The following is a 22,329-nucleotide window of genomic DNA, read 5'->3' as shown; positions in this document are numbered from 1 at the left end:
TCTTCTACTTAAATCAACATAAAACACTTCCCGCATGGAATAAGCTCTCAGTCCTGATTTCACTGGCCGGTCTGTGATTGGTCCTTCTGAACTCAGGATCCCCTGGGTTCAAAGGAACAGATCATCTGGACCCTGCACGTGTTTCGGCTGCAGGAGCTCTGAGCAACCCCCTAAGTCTGTTTGCAGAATAAGTTTCGTAAGTGCCTTAACTTGGTATATTCCCATACATGTAGGCCACCCGCATATTTCCTTCAGGTGCCAAAAAAGTGACAGTATCTGCAAAATGAGATAATAGCATCTACCTCATGGGACCCCAGAGAATCCAATGGCACAATCTATGTGGCATTTAGCCCCCGGGCCCAGATCAGGGCTGAGAACCGACATGGGAAATGCTATTATCATTTGTTGCTGTTGCTGTTACTGGTTTCACAGTAGAGAATGCCTGATTTACTCGGTGTTACTTGGCCCTTCCCAATCTCCCAGTCAAAACATCCTTGCTTGTGTCTGTGCCTCTTTTCTAAAAAGGCCAAAAGCCAATGGGGACCCTACTAGAACACCTTTCAGAGGCTGCACATCCTTTTCTTCCCCTAGTGGTTTTGCCTTTTTCTTTCAGTTTGGAATGTCTTTATCAGACGAGACCATATGTAAAAAGCCTCCAAATAAATTGGCAGCTGCTCCAGTTAAAGCTAGGGAAGGGAGGCCCAAAATTCCTGCCCCAGCGTCCTCCTCTTATTCACCACCCTGTCCCCCACCCCCAATCCCATTCCCACTGTCCCAGGGGCTAAAATTGTGATTGACTTGGAGTGCAAAGGGGATTAGTGTTTAACATCTCCAGAGATTTACCTTTCAAATCCTTGGGTTTTTGGCCCCCAACCTCCCTCAGCATTTCATTGTCTTAAATTGCTAGAGTCCTAACCCCGGAATCCCAATATCCTGGGTTTTGTGGCATTCTGTGGTATAGAATTGCCACAAATCCCTACTCCACAGAGGTTTAAAAGCCCTGAAACTCTACTAGTTTTTCTCCTCACTCTCCCTTTTCCTACCTTATCACACGTATGTAACTGGCTACTGGGAGCCATTTTCCCCCTTCTTCAACTCTTGTTCCCAGCCTTAAATGGCAATATCATCCTCTACCCTACTTCCCACCCCCACCAAACAGGTTAGGCACTTGGAATTCACCATTCTGACCAACAAGTTATTGGCTGGTCCAACTTTGAGCCATCACAGTATCCTCAACTCAAACACACACACTCAGGTACTAACCTGCAGAGTGCCTTGTCTCCAACTCTATCTTTGCACCTCCAACGCTTCTCCACACCACAGCTCTGACGCCTTCCCGTATTCTAATTTAAGACTCAACTGGTATAAATGTCAATGCCTCTCCTTCTCTTATTTATTTATCAAAGTGCTCCCTTTGCCCGCTGATAGGTTGAACAGTAGTCCTCACCCCCATCTCCTCAAACCTTCCTGGGTTCAGATCCCACCAGTTCCTAGTTGTGTGACCTTGGGTAAGTAATCTTAACCTCTCTGTAGCTCAGGAATAAAGGATTCAACGTATACAGTGATTAAAGCCAGTTCTGGTATATACATTGCCAATAAATATTAGCAATAACATCATCATCATCATCCACAGACTACAGTTTGGGACCTTAATGCATATATTAGGGAACAGTCAACCTAATAACCTAATAAAAATAATAATGGCTCTTTAAGTTATTATGAGGTTGACTGTTCCCTAATATATTGCATTAAGCTCCCAAACTGTAGCCTGTGGCTCACTAGGAATCTCTTTTAAGCACCTGGGAGTTTCTGAGATATTTGATTTCTAAATTCCTAAGAGAAATTTTACATTTACCTAAGGCGGAGCTAATGAAAATATCACACACATTTCTTTTCAGCCAGAATGATACCAACTTTTGATTACATTGCATAGCTCACTGATCAAAAGCTCTGAGCAGCGGTTAAACAGTGTTTGCTTAACTGAGTTTGAGAAATAAGCTATTATTTAATAAATATAGCTTAATAGTTGTAATTATTCATAACCCAGAGTTCATAAAGACAAGTAATTGAAAGGATCCTTGCTGCTGAAGCTGGGAAGCAACCTCCTTGTAATAAGTGAAGCACAGTAGTGTCTACTCCTAAAGAAATCATCTTTGAGCCAACAACATGTCACACTGATCCCCCCAAAACCGGGCCTTGTAACAGCATCTCAACGGCTATCTTTACAAAATCAATCAGTCACTTTAATAAAAAATGTCAGTATCACGCAGCGCTTTAGGACATAAGGATGGCAGGAATCAAGCTCACAAATGGGAAAGTTAAGACCCCCAATCCCCCAGTAGATTGCGCTGGTGTGCTAAAATGATCAACGCTGCTGCTTTGATTTTTACGCCATTTAATTATGTTGATCGCTATTATCTCTCCATTCCAGTTATATTGAAGCCAGATTGCTGTGGGGGAGAACACTTGTTTATGATGGGGACTTTGTTTATTCCAGACCTCAGTCACTCCGATGGTATAAAGAAATCGTGCCTTATCAGGACTCCAGGGAAAACAGAGATCATCTAGTTTAACCTCATTACAGATGAGATATCTGAAGTCGAGAGAGGAGGGTTGAACGTGCCCCAAGATGACACAGTAACAAAAGCCTCCTAATTTTGAGCAAGAGTTATTTCAGTGAACCTACACTACGGTTCAAGAATATTAAACCAACAGATTGCTCAACCGTTGGGCCTCATCATCAATTACAGCATGATGAGTACTGCTGGGTTCCTGGCATCACATTAGATGCTTTATCAACAATTTCTTCTTGACCAGGCCAAGCACTTAATACTCAAATGGAAACACTGGCATCTAGCCTAAAGGGTCTAGGAAGAAACAAACAATTCACTACTTCTCCCTTCTCCTCCCAAGACGAGTCCGCTTAATCATCAGCAATCTTCATCAGGTTTTGATGTTTCCTGCTAAGAGCCAATGTCAAACCACGATCATGAGTGTTGCCAAGGCAGCAATGCGGTAAGACTTAAAATTTCGATAAATCACTCCGATTTCAGCATTGAAGTGGATTATAGGAGGGAAAGAAAAGCAGGCAAGTGAGGCGAGGAGCAAGCTCACAGGCTGAGAGAAAAGGGAAGAGGGAGAGAGGACCGGAGCGCTCGGTGAAGTCCAAAGGAGAGCCTCGTGGTAATAAGAGCGAGGAAGTCAGAAGGGTAGGGCAACATTCACATTTAAGGTTTTATAAGCATAAATCCAGTGCTAATGAGGTCACAGTCAGGGATTTAACCCACATTGAGGATGGCTGTGTTTTAGATCTGCTCGTCCTGCTGCTGCTGCTGCTAGAAAAGGCTGTCTCACTTACGGACATACCTTCCTTTCCATCCGCTCTCTGTAAATGGGTGAGCTCACTTACCGCTCGCCCTATACAATTTTGCAAATGAAGACACTGGAAGGGGGACATGGGAAAGTAGCCTGCCCGAGGTTACACAGTTTGTCAGCAGCTGAATTCAAAACTGCGTGAGTCTGACTCCACGGCCCATGCACATAACCACCGCATTCACATCTCCTAACAGACCTTTAGCATTTCTACCTCAATGCTAAGTGCCAGCGTGGCACTTCCTAACGCCCGCATTTGTCTCTACTGCGCTCTCAAGTGCCTCCCTAAAATATTGCTCTTGCCTCTCATTTCCTGCTTAACTCAGTCCACGTGCCTCTGGTAAGGCATTTACTTTGTCCCTGGACACGGTCCGGTTGATTCCTTTGGCATAACCACAGGAGCCGGTTCTTCCGTTTTCTGACTCGGTTAAGATTGGTCACGTGGCCAATAGTGGCCGAGTTCTTAGGACTGGACTTTACGTACTGTTGAGTGTTTAAGGCATGGTTACTACTTTGCAGGCCCTTATCTCGCTGTATGAATGCACCTGACGTGAAGATGTTCCAGTGCTCCTGCACATCTGTCTTGAGGAGGCGTACGCGCTCCAGGCTTCGGGAATGGGGACGAACCGTGTCACCGCTGCGTGCAGGAACTCTTTCAGAGAGAGCCCCGGCGTTTCCTTTCATGTCATTTGCCTCTTAAAAAAATGTATCACTAAATTAAAAAATAAATAAAATTATGTAAAAATCATGTTCTCGCAGTACCAGGAGGTGGTACTGTCTTTAATTACTGGGATGATTAATCGGAACACGGAATTTTCTCTTCTTTTGCTAAGGCATGACCTTCCCCAGAACGTCCTCGGTCATCTAATTTTAAAGAGAGTTGTAGTACATTATGCGTGTGGGGCCAGGGAGCTCAGCGGGTTAGAGTCCAGTGATAATGAGGCCACAGTTACAGGCCTTAATCCCTGGAAAGGCCAGATAATTCAATGACTCACTCCAACATGAAGTCTAAGCAGCTGTTTCACAGTGCGTGCCACTGGTTTCAAGAGGGCCTAGACCGGCAATGGGGGCAGGAGGCTTAATACAAGCTCATTACGAGGGTTGGAAAAAACAAAGTGCTAACTCCACTAATGGTGGTTGATTGAGTGGCATGATCTTTCTTTTTGCAAGGGAGGCACACAACACAGTGTCTTTAAGAGCATTAAGTAGAACAAAGAGCGTCTTCCAGGGCTCCATAAACATTGTTCTTCACAAATGCTAATGTATTTCCAATCTCCTTCATCACAAAGCCCATTACAAAGCTCAGACAGCATCTATTTAGTGCCTTGTAGGAGTGCTCTACCTTCCATGGCCCAAAATAGATCTGATGAGGAGGCAAATGCTTTTGGGGTGGGTGGTCCCACCCGAAGAATCAGCGCTGTAAGCACACAAGACACCACTTCTGTTCTTGGCCAGTTTCTTGAACAAAGAGAAATGAGTCAGAGGTTTTATTCTCAGCACTTATCCCCGAGTTCCATGCTGTACACTGCTTTGTCGGGTTCTCTAAACAAGCTGTTATTCATCGAGTCCTTTAAGAAACAAGTTTCAAAACTATTCATCTTCAATATGGGAACTTCATGTCAGCGTAAGAAGAGGGCTCCTCACTGAGTAGCCAAGAGAAGTCTGAAAAATACCTAACAGGATAGATTTTCTTTCTCAAGCCTGAAAACTAAAACTCATTTAGAGGTTAGGGACTGAAGGCTTACAAAAAAACCAAAAAAACAAAAAACCAACCAACCAAACAAACAAAAAAACAAGGTTTGTCCGCAATTACGAATGGATTGATTGTATCATCATTCCACAGAATTATATGATTGGCAAAGATCCAGATGGTAGACAAAATGCCTTTGGCCAAACGTGTTATCCTTAAGAGCAGGAGGAAAACGGTTTCAAGAAATGCTCCCATTGTCGCTTTCTGACAAATTAAGCCGTACGGTTGGTCTAATCTATGAAGAGCTGCTGCATACAACCAAGGTACTTGGGCATAATACAGACGTGGACTATGTTGACCAATGGATCTTTCAGGAGAGCCTTTTGGTTGCCATATAATATCTCGTTGAGAGTTCCTTTCCTAAACATTTTCCCTTCTGAAACTCCGTGTGGTGATGAGTTTTTAGTATACTCCTAGATTCCCAAATAAATGAAGACGGCTGTGGCGGTGAGGGTGTGGGCAAACAGGCACTCCCGGAGGTACGTTGTTCGTGGGCAATGTCAAGTGGAATGACCTCTATGGAGGGCAACTTGGACATTAAAAATGCACAGATCCTTTCATGTAACAATTCCACTTTGGGCAGTTTAACCTAATGATCAATTTGCATATGTATGAAGTAGCTTGTTTGTAAAGATCTTCACTAAAGCTTTGTTTATAGGAGCAAAGTATTGGAAACAAACTAAATGTCTATCAATGGGGGACTGATTAAATATATCATGGTCCGTCCGTCCAAACAAACAAACAAAAAATACTGCATCTATTAAAAAGAATGCAGTACTGATATGGAATCATCTCTAAGACAGGCAAATAACAAAATAGGAGATTTATAGTATGTTACCACTCCTGTTAAAAATAGAGCCACGAACAGATACACACACACACACACACACACACACACACAAATACACACATACACAGAAATGTACCATATGTGCCCAAATACAAGGTGAGGTATTCTTCCTCCCGGTCCCCCCACCCCTGCCAATTTCTTCCTCAGGACAAAGGGGAATTGCCTTATATTCAAATTCTTATAAAATCGCTCATGCGATATGGTAATTCTCCATATTTATTTATTTTTATCCATAAAGTACTGTTTAGGAAAGACATTTAGGTTGAAGTATTCTCAATCAATGCCAGTTCCGGATGCTCATAGAGACTACCTGTCAGAATTGGAAAGGATGTAAATAACTTATTTCTGAAGGTATGTTCAGAACTGCAAGTGTTAGATGTCATAAACGAGCTTTTTAAAGGTCACTTTTGAAATTAATGCAGTGAAAAGGGCACCGTAAGCCCAAGATATTATAGTGCGACCATCAAATATAACAGTGAATACAACTGATTGAAACATATTGAAAATGTAAAGCCCCGTGAACTTATAACAAGTTTTTTAATAAAAGAGAATGCCTCCTTTCCCCCACTTAAAACCAAAACACCCCTCATTGAACACTTTTGGAAGTAACTTGGGTATCAAGTCCTTACACTGAAAAGGTCAATTATAAGCTTAAGCATTTATCTTGATTTGCCTGTATGAACTATATTTCAGGGTAACCAAAGACACTCGGCTGATGAGAGGCAAAGTTCTTTTCAATAAAAGCATTGTAGTTAATAAAGTGCAGAAGGTAATTTTTAGAAAAAGTAAGTTTTAGAAAATCACTATTTTGTAATCCCTAATTTAATAATTGATTTGGGCAATACAGTCATCAATAGATGAAACCATTAGATGAAAGGCTGATGAAGAACTTTGCATTGGAGGGGACAGGGAGTCTCCCCTGAACCTTCTGATCAATCTACTCAGCACTAAACAACGAGACGATCAGACACTGTGTGCCTTCTGATGTAATATGAAATACACATATGAAGAAATCGTGCCCAAATTTGCACCTGAATCCTATTAAGCTCTTAGAACCAACTTCCATAGAGGTCATTCTTCATCATACCCTCTCCCTGGCTATGAATGATCTGTCCCTCCTCTCCGTCCCCACGCTCTTTGTAATTATGTGATGCTACCTGCCCTATTCTGCTCTCTAGAATAGTAACTGTGGGTGTCTTTCACCTCTAATAATACCTAGCATTTACTGAGCCCTTAGCCATGTTGTGCTAAGCACTTAAAATGCCTCCCGCCCTCCTTCACTTCCTCCAACCTGATGAGGTATGTATCTTCTGTTTACTATGGACGAGAAAACAGACGCTCTAAGAAATTAATTAAAGTCCATGTGTTTGGGAGGGAGGGGGGTCCCTGCTTATTTCTTGATACAACTTTCTTTCCCTCCCTTTTGGATGTTCTGAAAGACAGTGCGCCTAGAGGTCACTGTGACTCTCCGAACCTGGTTCTTAACTGCTATGTTATGTTAAGTGCATTATACGTAGCAGGCACTCAGTAAGAATTAACTGAATTAAAAAAGTCGCTCATTCAACTGGATCCAAACCGTCTCTGGTTTGAGCTGCATCCTCAAAAATATTTGTCTATTACAATGTTGAAGAGAGAGCAAACATGGAAGCGAAAGAGAAAAGGGGTCTGTTTTTCAGTGCATTCTCATGTAAGAAAATACCTTAAAAGCAAATTCACATATATTAATGAGAAATCTGTGAGGCCAGCTGCCGACCTTAGTAAACTCAGCCCTCTGCAATCACACGACTACTGCTTCTGTGAGAATTACACAGCCTTTGTCAGATAGATTTCTGACAAACTCATGTTGTTAATGATAATTTGGAAGATGCCAGGCCTTTTTTCTTTCTTCCTTTTCTTTTTTTAAACTTTACATACATCTGCTCAAAATATCTAGATTTGGTGGCCAATTATAGAAGCCTTTTCACAGAAATCTGGTGAAATAATGTCATTTTTAGGCTTCGACTCTCAGCTATGGCCTCAAATGATTAGATATGCAATTCTGAACTTGATTTATGGAAGATGGGAGGCCAATTCTCTGGCCCTGGGCCTGAATGCTGGGATGGCAGAAACCCATACTGGAAAAATTTAGTTTTCCAAGTAGATGAGTGTGATTAATGGAGAGGTTCTTCTCAAATCCGGCTCCCAAGAGTAAGCTGCAGTGTTCCCTGAAGCTGAAAATGGAATACGGGGGCTGATTATTCCTAGCACCAAATGATTACAGACTCAGGTGTGAATTTCACCATCATAATAGGTGAAGCAAAACAATAAAAAACACCCAGACTTAATGAAAAGAAAATACAAACTCTATACACTGAGAGCAGAGACGAGTTTGTCTAACTTAGGCCAGTAATTCATGGAAAAATCCATTGAGAGCAATTTAAGTAAAAGGAAAATTAATTTAAGTGGTTTTCGTTTTTTTGGTCTAGAGAGAAATAAATCAGTATTTTGCTCACTCTAGAACTTAAGAACAGAGAGCAAAAATCTACTAAAAACACAAAAGCAAAATTAGTAAATTAAATACAAGCTAAGATCACAGTGAATAAGTAGATTTCAGTTACTGGATTATATCTTAAAAGCTCTTTAGAAGTGCATCTTGATTTTATATTATGACCATTTGGGTTAAGTGTGTGTGTGAAAATGGGCAGTGAAAGGTGAAGTCAACACGAATGAAAAAGACAGCCGTGCAGCACACACAAATACCCAAAAGATAAGGAATCAGATCAAGTTACGATCACAAAGAGATGAAGACGCACTGAGACAGAGAGAGAGAGAGAGAAAGAGAGAGGGAGATAGGGAAATAGGACAGAAAGAGCAATGCAGACAGGTATATGCACATGAAAAGACAGGACAGAGGAAAAGGAGAGCTAGAAAGACATTTTCTTGTTTGTTTCACAAATATTTACTGAGACAGAAACAGATCCAGAAAGATGGGAGAGGCAGACGGGAGAAGCTCTGTAAGCCTTTGACTTGGCCAAGTAAATGCTTGCTGTTGACCGAAATCGTACAAAATTGTTTCCTTTGTTTTTTGGAGAGGGGGCTACTAAGTATGAAAGCCCTGTGCTAGAAAGCAAAGGAGACAAAGGGAGGAATAAAATAAGACTCCCTACCCTCTTAAGGACTTATTTAAAAGTTAAATTGGGCATATGAGTGAACTACCCACTGGTTTCAACATTCTTTAAAATGATAAACTAGCTGGGAATTTAAAACAGATCTTTCCGCAGTGGCAGGCAGGATTTCTTCTTTGACTTTTCAATTTAGATTATAAAGGTTTTAGAGTTGTGCAGAAATACAGAACTTTCCTTTTGCACCTTCAGAGGACAGAGGCATAAATAACTAGGAGGGGAAACCTCTTTGGTATGCAAAGTTGCTTGGCGGCCTAATCTTTGTTCTTGGAGAAATCAGTCTTGCTTCATTACCTCGTATCTGGGAGATATTTGAAACCATCTCTTACTTTTTTCTTTTTTAAATTTAATGCTATTTTTGGCTCAGTTGGGTCTTGGTGGGAAAGAACAATCAAAACAAAATTATAACATCTTACACTTCCCAGTCCCCAAAAAACAACTCTTGAAACAAACCTACTTTTTTGAAAAACTAAACAAGTAGCTCCCATTTAGACCTACAACTAGGCAGTGCTGCCCATTAGAAATATAAGGTGAGCCCTATTTTAATAGGGCTGTTTTCTACTAATTTAGCTATTTTCTAAAAAGACTAAAAGATAAAATTCATTTTAATAATACATTGTATTTAACACAATACATGTAAAATACCACTTCCACATGTAACCAATACATAATTTATTAATGAGATATTTTGCATCATTTTTTCCTCCTAAGTTTTTGAAATCAGTGCATATTTTATACTTGTAGCATATCTCTATTTGGGCTAGCCACGCCTCAAGCGCTCAGTGGTCACACGGTTACCATACTGGACAACGACGATGTGAAAGGCAGCTTCTCTGGATTGTGTATCCATTCCTATTATCAGCTCCACCAAAAACCCAACCAGATTACAATACAATCTAAAAGGCCACTTTTGCTTTCTAAGCTCCCTGAATACTGTGTTGTTTTGACTGGACTTGGGGTGTCTACCTTTTGGGCATTAAGAAAGCGAGTTGAGGCGTATGTGTATATGGACTGGAGAAGATATGGCTTCCTTACTTAAGTAAAACAACGGGTCCACCAGAAGTTAAGACAGGAAATTCCAGGTGCAAAATAATGGCTATAGAAGCCAGCCCTGGCCTGCACTCAGGTGAGGGAGACTTGTCTCAATGTGTTCCTTGTACCCTAATGTATCCCTCTGTCAAGTGTTTACCACTATAGACTCTAAGTTCTTTGAGGGCCCACATCATTACCTATCTCTGTTTCTCCAGCCCTTAGAAAAGTACCTGGCACACAGCTGACACTCAATAAATGTGTGATAAACAAATAAATTAATTTAAATACATACAGCTTCTCATTTGCATTAGACACAGTTCAAGTGCACCATAGCACATGTGCTACTGGCTACTGTAAAGGGCAGCACAAATAGAGAACATCTCCATCACCACAGAAAGTTCTGTTTAGATAACACCTGTCTAGAGCAATCGGCAGAAATACTATTTGACTGGTTAGGTGACAGGGGTCCCTAGAGACTATAAAACTCTTTTTTTTTTTCCATGAGCAAGTAAGAATACCAGTGATATCAAATGACAAAGAAAGAAGCAAAAGCAGAAACAGGTGTATTTTACCCCCTAGAAAGTTCAAATGCAGCAGCATTATGGTTTCCACCGGAAGAAGAAACTTGGCCATCTATTTCTCCCTGAGTTTCTGCCTCCCTCTTCTGGTTTTCTTACCATAAGAAAGAAACCAGGCACATTCCCCACAAGTGCCCCAAGATTCTTAACCCCTAGCCAAAATATCTAATGAATGCTTTTCCCTTATTTTCTGAGATAAGTCAGCAATTTCAAAAGAAACTTTAGTACAAAAGCTAGAGGGAAGAAAGAAAGAAAATATAAAAATCATGAAACATTGTCAAGCTTATGTGGAACATACAATTTTCTGAACCTAAGAATCCAAGGAAAAGCAGTGAAGTACCCGAAGAAGAAATTGTCCATTCCCTTATCTGAAAATAGACTCCACTGGCTGAAGGGCTAGCTTAATTCCATAGGCACATTAGCCGTATCCCTTCCTTCTCAGCCAGGAGACCTCTGGGGTACCATCTTGGTTCCCGGTGTACAATAGTTGATACATCTAAATACCTTGTCTCCTTCCCCATTTAAGGACGCCTCTTAAGAACACTTCATTTGATTTTAAACAAAAGGTTTCCCTGTTTCAAACACTGTAGCCCACTTTTAGTTTCACACTGAGATCTGAGGAACATGCCTAATTACAGTTGACTTAGAGAACAGATGACTCCCACCTTTAGCTCCAGTGAATGATCCGGCCCTGTGGTTTCCTCATCTAGCCGAGGATCAGGATTTTCTGAGCAACTTTCCCAAAGTTCAGATTCCTGGGCCCCACCCCAGACTTCTGAATCAAATCTCTGGCAGCCGGGTCTGGGGATCTCTATTCTTAACAAGCATGCTAAGTGAAAATGATGTACTCCATCTCCTTTAGGGATTATTGACCTGTTTCCTCCTTACTTGAAGAGTCAACTCCACCCCCCTCTGGACTATTAGGTAACGACTTCCTCTGCCCAACTCTTGTCACTATAGTTTGACAACGAAACAGGATCTGAAGCCTAACATCGATACAGATGTGGGGGGGGGACAGGGGTAAAAGGGGTTTTCATACAAGTCAGGTTTCTATAACTCTACTGTTTTTCCAGAGAAATCAGTTTGAATCTTCTAACTATATGGGGTTCAAATGTCCCGAAACAATTCACTCTCCGCCCGAAATTAGTGCAGATTCCAGCAGGATGTGTTGCCAGATTAATTAACAGTCAGGCTGTCAGCCAGAATGGCCAATATTGAGAATGCAGAACATGTTATTGAACGCAGAACTGTTATTGAATCTGAATGTATATCTCTGGTGCTTATCTTTTGATATTTTAAATAATAACACTTACCCTTGACCTATTTTTTCAAATCTTGTGTATTTTTTCTTTGGGTCACCGACACTCACAATGCTTCCTGAGTTTGGGGGCAGGGGGAGGGGAAGAAAGAGAGAGAGAGAGATTGATTTAAATCAATTGGTTGATTTCCCTTTATTTAATACTAAAAATTACAATGCCAGAGTCAATGACAAATAAAACATTCGAGCAATATTCCCATGAAATTTCTTACATGGCTAATAATACATTTTATTAAAGTAACAAACAGTAATATATTAATTAAAGTCATAGTAATAAACCGTGCTGCTTTTATATTCAAAATTGATGATGTTTGGGAAACCAAAAGGACTGGACACAACTCAACATTTATAAAAAGTTCCCATAAAAGGATACTGTAGATCAGGAGATAAAAACATCTAAGAACTTGTATGATTTAATAAAATCACTATCTTGTCTGAATCGGAGAGAAATTGAGCATTACACTACCTACAGTTCTGAGGGACAAACATCTCTTGAGCAATTACTATGTACCCAGTACTGTGTTAAGGGTGATGGGGTCTAATAAAGAACAAAGTTGACTCATAAAGCAATGAGACTCATGCTTTCTGAAAACCTTCATCCCCCAAACCCAGGACCCTACCTGCACACCACATATTTTGTAACAACTTTATTGGAATATGATTTCCATACCATAAAGTTCACTCATTTGAAGGGTACAGTTCATCAGTGCTCCTAAATATAGGAAGCAAACACTAACAATCGTGAAGGGAGCTATCGACAGCAACACAGTAAAGGTCGGAGACTTTAGTTAATGACTTGCTTTCAATAATGGGTTGAACAACCAGGGAGAAGATCAACAAGGAAATGGAGGACGTGAACAACACTATGGATCCATCGGAGCTAACACATTTGGGGAACTCTTCACCCAACAACTGAGGAATACACATTTTTCTCAAGTGCACACGGAACATTCTCCAGGATAGACCACACGTTAGGCAGCAAAACAAACCTTCGCAAATTTTACGAGATTGAAATCATACAAAATGCCTTTTCTAATCATAATGGATACAAACTAAAAATCAATAACAGAAAGATGACTGGAGAATCCCAAGATATTTAAATAAGACATGTGCAAAAGAAGATACCTCAAGAGAAATTTAAAAATAGTTTGAACTAAATGAAAATTAAACACAACCTATCAAATTACGTGGGATGCAGCAAAGCAGTGCTGGATTTTTTCTTTTTAAGGAAAAAAATTAAGAGTGCAATTCAAAGGTTTTTCGTAAATTTTTTGAGGTGTGCAAATTTATTAAATTTCACCATGGTCTCATTTTAGGATGTTTTGGTCATCCCAGAAAGAAACCTTGTACCTGTTCTCAGTCACTCTTCATCCACCCCCTCCCCTGGCTTCCCAACCCACCCCCAGGCAACCACCAATCTACTCTGTGTTTCTATAGACCATTCCAAACATTGTAGAGTAAGGTTATAAACCACGCAAGAAAAACATTAATTTATCCTGTTTGGCTCCGGGAAACAAATATTGGTTTTGTTATTTCAAAATATCAAATCCAGTTTTCAGAGGATGAATACATAACTCAGAACAAATCTAAAAGAAGTGCCATTGACTCTTCAGTGCAGCACTCGAATAGGTGGAGAAAAATTCTGGGCCATAGCAGCATCATGGGAATACAGGTTTAGATTCTCAAGTGGACTACCTCAAAGGGAATCATTTATTTGGATGCCTCTGGCTCTCCCCCCCCTTTTTTTTGAGCAAACATATCAGTATCATTACCTTTGAGTTATATTTTACTATCATGGCCCCTGTTCCAAAGAAGTGTAGAGTCAGTAGGATAAGATTTACAGCATGAACTAATCAAGAGAAGGTCTGTAAATTCTACCTCCTAATGGTCAGTCTAATTCATTCCCTCCTCTTCATGCCCACGGCCAGTGCCATCGTCCAGGCCTTTAACATCTCCTGTCCAAAAAACTGCGCTAGTCATCACTTACTTCGACACTCTACCTTCTCTATCTTCCGTTAACGCTTCTGGAATAGGGCAACCATATAGTTCACAAACCAAGACTGTCCTGGGTAAACTGAGATATACAGATGTCTTTCTTCAGAATGATTTCACTCTTCCTTATAACTCTGCAAAATTTCCTCCTTGCTACATAATCAAGTCCAAATTTCTTAGTCTGGCATAGAGGGCTCTTTACCATCCAGTACTAACCAACTCCTACCTAACCAGACTAATCTCATATAATTCCTCTACTCTCCATCCCTCCTACTTTAAATCCTAGTAATGCTATCATTATCCAAGGTTTTTGCAGACGCTCCCCTTTTCCCTTTCCTACCTAACCCATGAATTCCTATTATTTAAACATTATCTCAAGTCATCCTACTTTGCGAATTCTTCTCTGATCCTCTAATGAGATTCTCATGTTTCTTCTTGAGAGCAGGAACCTTGTCTTTTCATCCCTGTAACTTCAGTGCCTAGAACAATGTCCGTCACTGAACAGATATTTGTTGACCAAATGAATGAGGACAAGAAAGTATGTATTCGAGTGCTAAACTGTGTGCTGCAAGCAATACTTGGTGTTAATTCAGACCTACCAATAGATGGTATACCTTGAAAAAAAATGTTTCAGTCCTGGACCGTTCACCAAGCTGTTAGATTTGTTGTTGCTGTTGGGGGTGGTGGTTTGTTTTTTATAACAGAAGTCCATGTTTCAGTGAAGTTAAATAAGACATATACAATATGTGAGTTGTTATCATTCTTTTTCTTTTGCATTTCCAATCTCAGTCTATGGAACTACCGTCTGTCTACTCAGTAGCCCGAGTCAAAAATCTGGGAGTCAGCTCTGACTCATCCCTCACCTTCACTACCCGCAGGCAGCTGTCCCCCAAGTCCTGAGCCTGTATCTGTTTACCTCCTGGAGACGTTGTCAATCTGTCCCATTTTTTTGTCTGGGATATTCCAACGGCCTCCTAACTGCACTCCCAACTGCCACCTTCTTCACATTCCAGTCCAGGCTCGACACCTCTCTCTGGCAGGATGCTCTAAGTGCAAACCCGATCATGTGATTCCCTGGTTCAGGAGTCCTCGAAGGTCCCCCGATGCCTACAAGGTCAAGCTCAAAACTCCTTGGCAGGGAGTGCAAGGCTCTTCATATCTGACTCTTGCTTCATTCTCTGTCTCTCCACCACTTCCCCACTCGGCCCTCATTGCTTTGACCATAACAAACTGCAGCTCATGATAAGCTCTTGCTTGATGGTTGAGCTTCCTCTCTTAAGACTCCAATCCCTCTACCTACCACCAATTTTATATTCAAGTGACACTGAATAAGTTAGCATTCCTGGGCATATTCCTTCATACCTTCTATACTTGCTATTCTCTTTCCTGGAATGTCCTTAAATTTTTAAGTTCCTATTCATGCTTCAATTCTGCTTCGATGGTGCCTCTTCTAGGAAGCCTTCCCTGATTTTTTCAAATAAAGCTAATAATTCCCCTTCTCTATCACACTGTACCTTCTCTCTTTCTGTCTCTCTTGCCTTTGCACTTACTCTGCTTCTCTATACTTAATATACCATGTATCCATCTCTATATATTTAATATCCCCTTATAAACTATGACTTAAGGACAAGATTCAGTTCTCATTCATTTCTGTATCCTCAGCACCTCCTCAAACAATGTTGTGTGAGAAATACATTAGTTAATAACTGACTGTTGAATTGAACTCAAATAAAATTAGGCATCTCCTTTTGTAAATGCCCCATATTTTAAGACAGGGGCTGGAGAACGTATTTTACTTGAGTTACATCTATAGAATGCCACCAATTTGACAATTTCTGGATTGTCACTTCACCTTTCAAATTGTCTTACAGATTTCTACAGCACTGAGAACCATCCTTATTCAAGTCGGCTATTAACAGATAGGGGCCTGGACTTTTTTCTTTTTTCTTTTTTGGTAACGAAATGACAATTTTAAAGTCACTTGAAACCATCGTTTTATTAAGGAGTTTATAGTCTTCTAAGAAAGTTATACTATTAAGTTGCTGAGCAAACTCTTTTCCATAGACTGAACAAAAGCAAATAAGCTTCAGCCCAAGCCACTTTCTGAATTATGACCAATTTCAACTGGCAGGGTTCAGTTAATGAGGTTTTATGGTAGTAAATTACTCAACCTTTATTTCCTTGGAATGCAGAGTTTTAAAAAAAAAAAAACCCTGGAAATAAATCCTTTCATGAGGACTACCAAAAGACAGCCATTTTGATGAGACCCTGCCTCTGGATTGAACTGCTGTTCAAATAAAATGGCGTCTCCACACCCACTACTACCCTTCACAGGAGAGTGTGTGCTGCCATCTACTGATGTGAGGCAAGTGCACAGGAGGTCTTGTTTACAATTCCCCATCACAAAACAAGCTTTTCAAGTGACCTCTTTCATCAGAGCCATTATAATCTGCTTTTCTGAAATACACTAAGGAAAGGAAAAAAAACCCCACTGTGACACAATAGGGGAAAGCAGTGACAAAAATCAGCAACTCAATATCAAAGGACAAAAAAAGAAATAACAGCACCAAAACAGTTTTCCTACTGGTGCAATTTCTTAAATAAGAAGCCTATTATTCATTTGAAAGTATAAGGATTTAAGAAATGACTAAATAGTAGTATTTGAAAATAGGGTTCATGATGTGGTTTCAGTGGCAGAAAAGCCTATCAGAGTATTTTCCTACATGTTAAGCTAAGTTGAACTCTGACCATTAAAAAGATTATTTCTTTTAGCACACTGAGGTTTTGATTCTTAAGGAAAAAAAGCAAAATAACTCTCTAAATTAATATTAGTCCTATCCGAGGGGGAAATTAGAAGAGTTTTGAGTGGGGAACGCTGGAGAAGGGGAGGGACAAGAAGAGGAGGTGATCGTGGGGCCCAAGACAAATTTCCTGCCTTGTACCATTTTGCTGACAGCGCCTTTTGGAAATTTTCTCTAAAATGTAGAGGTTTCTTTATTTTCCAACAGATTCAGACAGACCACAATGAACAAGCCAGACCAAGGCTATCTGTCTGTGTAAAACTGAAAGATGATCTGTTTATTTCAGCTATTAATGATCCCATGGTCTGGCCCCCACAATCAGCATCTGGGTGGGAGAGGAATAGCCTGGCGACTCTGTGGTCTGGACAGCGCACCTCACAGTAACTGGACCCCTGAGACCGAAGACGGCTGCCCTCCCCCCCACCATGCTTATGGTGGGATCTGCTCTGGCATGGGCTGTAGGCTCTTCCTCAACCTCTCTGGCTCCCAGCCTCCTCTCCTTCGCCTCTCAGCACAGGCTCCTTTACTCCTTCCTTAAGCTCCAACGGGGGCCTTGATTCTCCCAATGACTTCTGTATAGCGATCATATGTCTTGGCTCATGTCTGGTTTCAAACATTCTGTCCCACTGGAAGACCCCCATTTTTTTATGTTGCAAAATATGGTGGCTCTCGTTTGGCAAAAATAACATGATAATTTTATACTACTACTTACGGTGCTACACGTCTTACATACTTTACCTCGTTTAGTCCTCACCAAATCCCTATCACATCGGTACTACTATTACCTCCATTTTTCAAGTGAAGAAACTGAAATTCAGAGGAAGTGGGTGACTGCCCTAAGGACACACATCTAGTCTGGGCCTATGACTCAGACTCCCTTATGATTCATTCCAAAGCCTGGCCTGGTGTATGATCTTACTAAGGTTTTATACTTATGTAATAAAACAGTAATTACCATTTATTGAGCGCCTACTGTGTACCGGGGACTGTGGCTGAGGTTCTTATATGCCCTATTCTCATTTAATTATTATTATGCTATGAGGTTGGAACTATTAATATCTCCATATTTTTCTTTTCAGATGAGGAAAAAGAGGTCAAGGAAAGTTAAATCACTGGCCCAAAGTAACACAAGCAAGGGGCTCGTCATTTGAATCTGGGCCTTTCTGACTCCAATACTTGTCCTCTTAGTCATAGGTTGAGCTACATAAAATCCATCCTATAGACAGAGTCTTAAAATGCAGTTATGATTCTTATCCCTGATGCTCAAAGGGGTGAAATAAATCATCTGAAGTTATACAGCGAGGCCATGGCAGGGAGAGAGGGCACACGGGGGGTGCATGCCCAGAGGGGCAGCAGAAGCAGGAAAGACCCACTTTACAGACTCTGCAGTATAGCTCAGCCTGGACCCGCTTCATGAAAAGCACTCCCCCGTTTTTCTATAGGTTCTCCCTGCCAAGATCTGGAAGCTTGAGGCCAGGTTGGCAGTTACAGGTAGCCCACTGGCCAGAGAAAAAATGAGTCTCCTGAGGCCCAAGCAGTCTCCAATAGAGAAGAAAACACCCAATTTTTCATTAAAAAATGTAACCAAAGGCAGTTTCCTCCTCTTCATCATGTTGCTCGGGGCAGGGCAGAATACACAAGCAATGAAAGCAACCACAGCTCCGGCACCATTAGTCTGCAAGCAAAGCCAGATTTTGGCCCAAGAGAAGGATGCTTGTCTCTCTGTCGGTGAGTATAAGAAAACCAAAAATGCATTTGCATTCTAATAAATCGATTGAGATTTGAAACAAAGACCCATAATAGTCATTTTATGGGGAAAGCGATGCTGTCTGATTTAAAAAATCTAATAAAATCTCATAGGTCATGTCTACATGTATAAAATAAAGAAAAAAATTGAGGTAGCTGTCTGAATAATTGAACTGGAATTATCCAGGCATTTCTTTCTTTTTCCTTACCTTTTCCATATATAGACAGTTGGGATATGCAGAAGCAAATTGGGTTAATAGAACTAGTGTCACCTTTGAAGGCAAACAGAGTTGAGTTCAAAGTCGGGCTCTGCCACTTATTAGTTGGGTGACCTGGTTGCTTTACCTTTTTGAGGCTTACTTTCAGCAATCTGTAAAATGAGGATATTGAAATCTACCCCAAAGTATTATTATGAAAATTAAACCTTATGATGTATGTAAGTGGCCAGCACAGAGAGTGCTCAATAGATGAGAATTATTACTACTGTTACTAGAGCAAATAGTAGGTATTAGCACCAGAGGCACATTTAATTACGTATAGTAAAGTCAGTTGGCTGAAGTCCCAATGATTCCAGTTCCAAACGCTCACTGCCAACATTTGCCTTTCCAAATACCAATTCTTTGTCACAGAGGGGAAAGTTGGGGGGGTGTCCTTAGCACTGCAGAGATTTTAGAAACATCCCTAACCCCTATCCACTAGAGGCCAGTAGCGCTCCCTGTGCTGTGACTATAAGCATGTCTCCAGATGTTGCCATGTAGTTCCTGGAGGGCAAGATGGCCCCACAACCACCTACACAGAGCCTCCCTGTGGCCTCTAGCTGGAACCGCTCTCTTCCTTTCCTGAGGTGAGATGGAAATTTGCATGAAACCAGACAACCTACTATCTAATTGTATCACATTACTGAATCTTATCATCCAAATAAAATTGTAAGTTTCCTGATGGCAGGAAATTATTTTTCTATGGTTTCCTCCAAAGATTCTTACATAGAACAGACAAGTAGGGACTCCGTCAAGGTACACTTTTTTTTGATCGTTTTTTCATTCATTCACTCAAAAAGCATCTGTTAAGTGCCTTTATGTACCAAGCACTTTTTAAGGAGATGGACATATAAGAAAAGGAGACACAGTCCCTTCCCTTGTGGTGCTCACAAGTCTAAGTTAAAGAGATTGGACTAGTATGGTGGGATTTGCTGCCACAAAGGCAGTAAGGAAGAGGAGCCCTTGGGAGGGAGTTAAGTTGGCGGAGGAGTAGGGGACCCCTTTTTCAGTGGGTCCCCTGAGCCAAGCTGGATAGGTACCAGACCAGCAGGAACATCCACGGAATCAGCCTGAGACACAAGAAGATACAGCTAGATCTCTACAGATGAACATCCCCAGCACTGAGTATTGAGGTACGAAGCGGGGAGCCATAAAACCGCTCACAGATATCGGAAGATAAACGGAAGGGGGAGGGAGCCGCCGTGTTCGGGCGCCAGGAAGTGGTAGCCACCTGCACGGGGGAGCGGGCGGACTCGCCGACGGCACCCGTGAGACAGCAGACTAGACCGTGAGCCGGGAGCACGCACCACCAAGCATCTCACGGAACTCAGGAATTCCGGTGTGCTCACTGGATCCAGACTGAGACCGTGAGCCGGGAGCACGCGCCACCAGACTTCTCACGGAACTCCAGTGTGCTCACTGGAAACAGACTGAGACCGGGAGCTCCGGGAGCGCGCGCGACCAGACTGAGGGCCGGAGCTTTGGAGTGGCGCCGGGACGGCTGGCGGCTGGCAGCGTTAGAAACACAAAGGACAGAGATGCGCCGGCCCTGGAAGTGAGGGCTGGGACGCCGGGTGCGGGGCGCGCATCCCGGACGCTGCAGGGTCGAGCAGCACCAACAGTAACAGAGTTAAAGTGGCCAGAACATCAGTGGAGAACGGGTCACAATCCCTCTGTTCTGAGACAAAGGCTGAGATTTGGCCGCTGCTGCTCTGACTCTCAGAAGAGGCACAGCAAACCGCCAGGGAAAGCCGCCAGAGAACAAAAGCCTGGGAAATACCGGCTCACAGCGTGCCCGTCCCCATCCCCCCTCGCAGGGGACACGGAGACTCTACCCAAACAGGGTTGCCTGAGTATCGGCACGGCAGGCCCCTCCCCCAGAAGGCAGGCTGAAAAATCAAGAAGCCCACAACCCGGGGCGCCTGGGTGGCGCAGTCATTAAGCACCTGTCTTCGCTCAGGGCGTGATCCCGGCATTCCGGAAAGGAGTCCCTCATCGGGCTCCTCCGCTGGGAGCCTGCTTCTTCCTCTCCCACTCCCCTGCTTGTGTTCCCTCTCTTGCTGGTTGTCTCTCTGCCACATAAATAAATAAAATCTTTAAAGAAGAAGCCCACATCCCTAAAATCCCTATAAAACAAGGGTGCACGGCCTGGGTCCTGGTCAATAATTTGGGCTCTGGACAACCCTGCAACTTCTCCACATCAGAATGACGAGAAGGAGAAGTCCCCCCCAGCAAAGAAAAGACAATGATTCTGTGGCCTCTGCCATAGAACTAATGGAATGGATGTAACCAAATTATCAGAAATGGAATTCAGAGTAACAATGGTCAAGATGATGAATACACTTGAAAAAAGTATTAACGAAAATGTTAATGAGAATATAGAATCTCTAAGGGTGGAAATGAGAGCGAATCTGGCAGAAATTAAAAATTCTATGAGCCAAATGCAGTCAAAACTAGAGGCTCTGATGGCCAGGGTCACCGAGGCAGAGGAACGTATTAGCGAATTGGAGTATGGGTTAGTAAAAGAAAAAACGAAAATAGAAGCTGGACTTAAAAAAATCCACGCCCACGAATGTAGGTTACGGGAGATTACTGACTCAATGAACCGATCCAATGTCAGAATCATCGGCATCCCCAAGGGGGTGGAGAAAAACAGAGGTCTAGAAGAGATATTTGAACAAATTGTAGCTGAAAACTTCCCTAATCTAGCGAGGGAAACAAACATTCGTGTCCAAGAGGCAGAGAGGACCCCAACCAAGCTCAACNAAAAAACGAAAATAGAAGCTGGACTTAAAAAAATCCACGCCCACGAATGTAGGTTACGGGAGATTACTGACTCAATGAACCGATCCAATGTCAGAATCATCGGCATCCCCAAGGGGGTGGAGAAAAACAGAGGTCTAGAAGAGATATTTGAACAAATTGTAGCTGAAAACTTCCCTAATCTAGCGAGGGAAACAAACATTCGTGTCCAAGAGGCAGAGAGCACCCCTCCCAAGCTCAACCAAAAAACGAAAATAGAAGCTGGTCTTAAAAAAATCCACGCCCACGAATGTAGATTACGGGAGATTACTGACTCTATGAAACGATCCAATGTCAGAATCATCGGCATCCCTGAAGGGGTGGAGAAAAACAGAGGTCTAGAAGAGATATTTGAACAAATTGTAGCTGAAAACTTCCCTAATCTAGCAAGGGAAACAAGCATTCGTGTCCAAGAGGCAGAGAGGACCCCATCCAAGCTCAACCAGGACAAACCTACGCCACGGCATGTCATAGTGCAATTCGCAAATATTAGATCCAAGGATACAGTATTGAAAGCGGCCAGGGCAAAGAAATTTCTCACGTACCAAGGCAAAGGTATCAGATTTACGTCAGACCTGTCTACACAGACCTGGAATGATAGAAAGGGTTGGTGGGGGCATTTTTAAAGCTCTTTCAGAGAAAAACATGCAGCCAAGGATCCTTTATCCAG

General features: G+C 42.0%; 1 protein-coding gene across 25 annotated transcripts in view; it reads right to left on the bottom strand.

The window, feature by feature from the left end:
* PAK3 (p21 (RAC1) activated kinase 3) overlaps positions 1 to 22,329 on the bottom strand; it is a 246,667-nt gene that overhangs the window by 31,797 nt on the left and 192,541 nt on the right. For all 25 annotated transcript variants that reach the window (XM_034648882.1, XM_034648870.1, XM_034648871.1 and 22 more), the window contains one exon: positions 12,057 to 12,120. In XM_034648882.1, coding sequence (XP_034504773.1) covers positions 12,057 to 12,120 — 64 coding nt within the window. The remainder of the gene's footprint in view (positions 1 to 12,056; positions 12,121 to 22,329) is intronic.

This window comes from Ailuropoda melanoleuca, chromosome X, assembly GCF_002007445.2.
Source record: "Ailuropoda melanoleuca isolate Jingjing chromosome X, ASM200744v2, whole genome shotgun sequence".
NCBI classification, from domain to species: domain Eukaryota; kingdom Metazoa; phylum Chordata; class Mammalia; order Carnivora; family Ursidae; genus Ailuropoda; species Ailuropoda melanoleuca.
The sequence above is the reverse complement of the archived record's forward strand: the minus strand, read 5'-3'. Positions and strand labels throughout refer to the sequence as shown.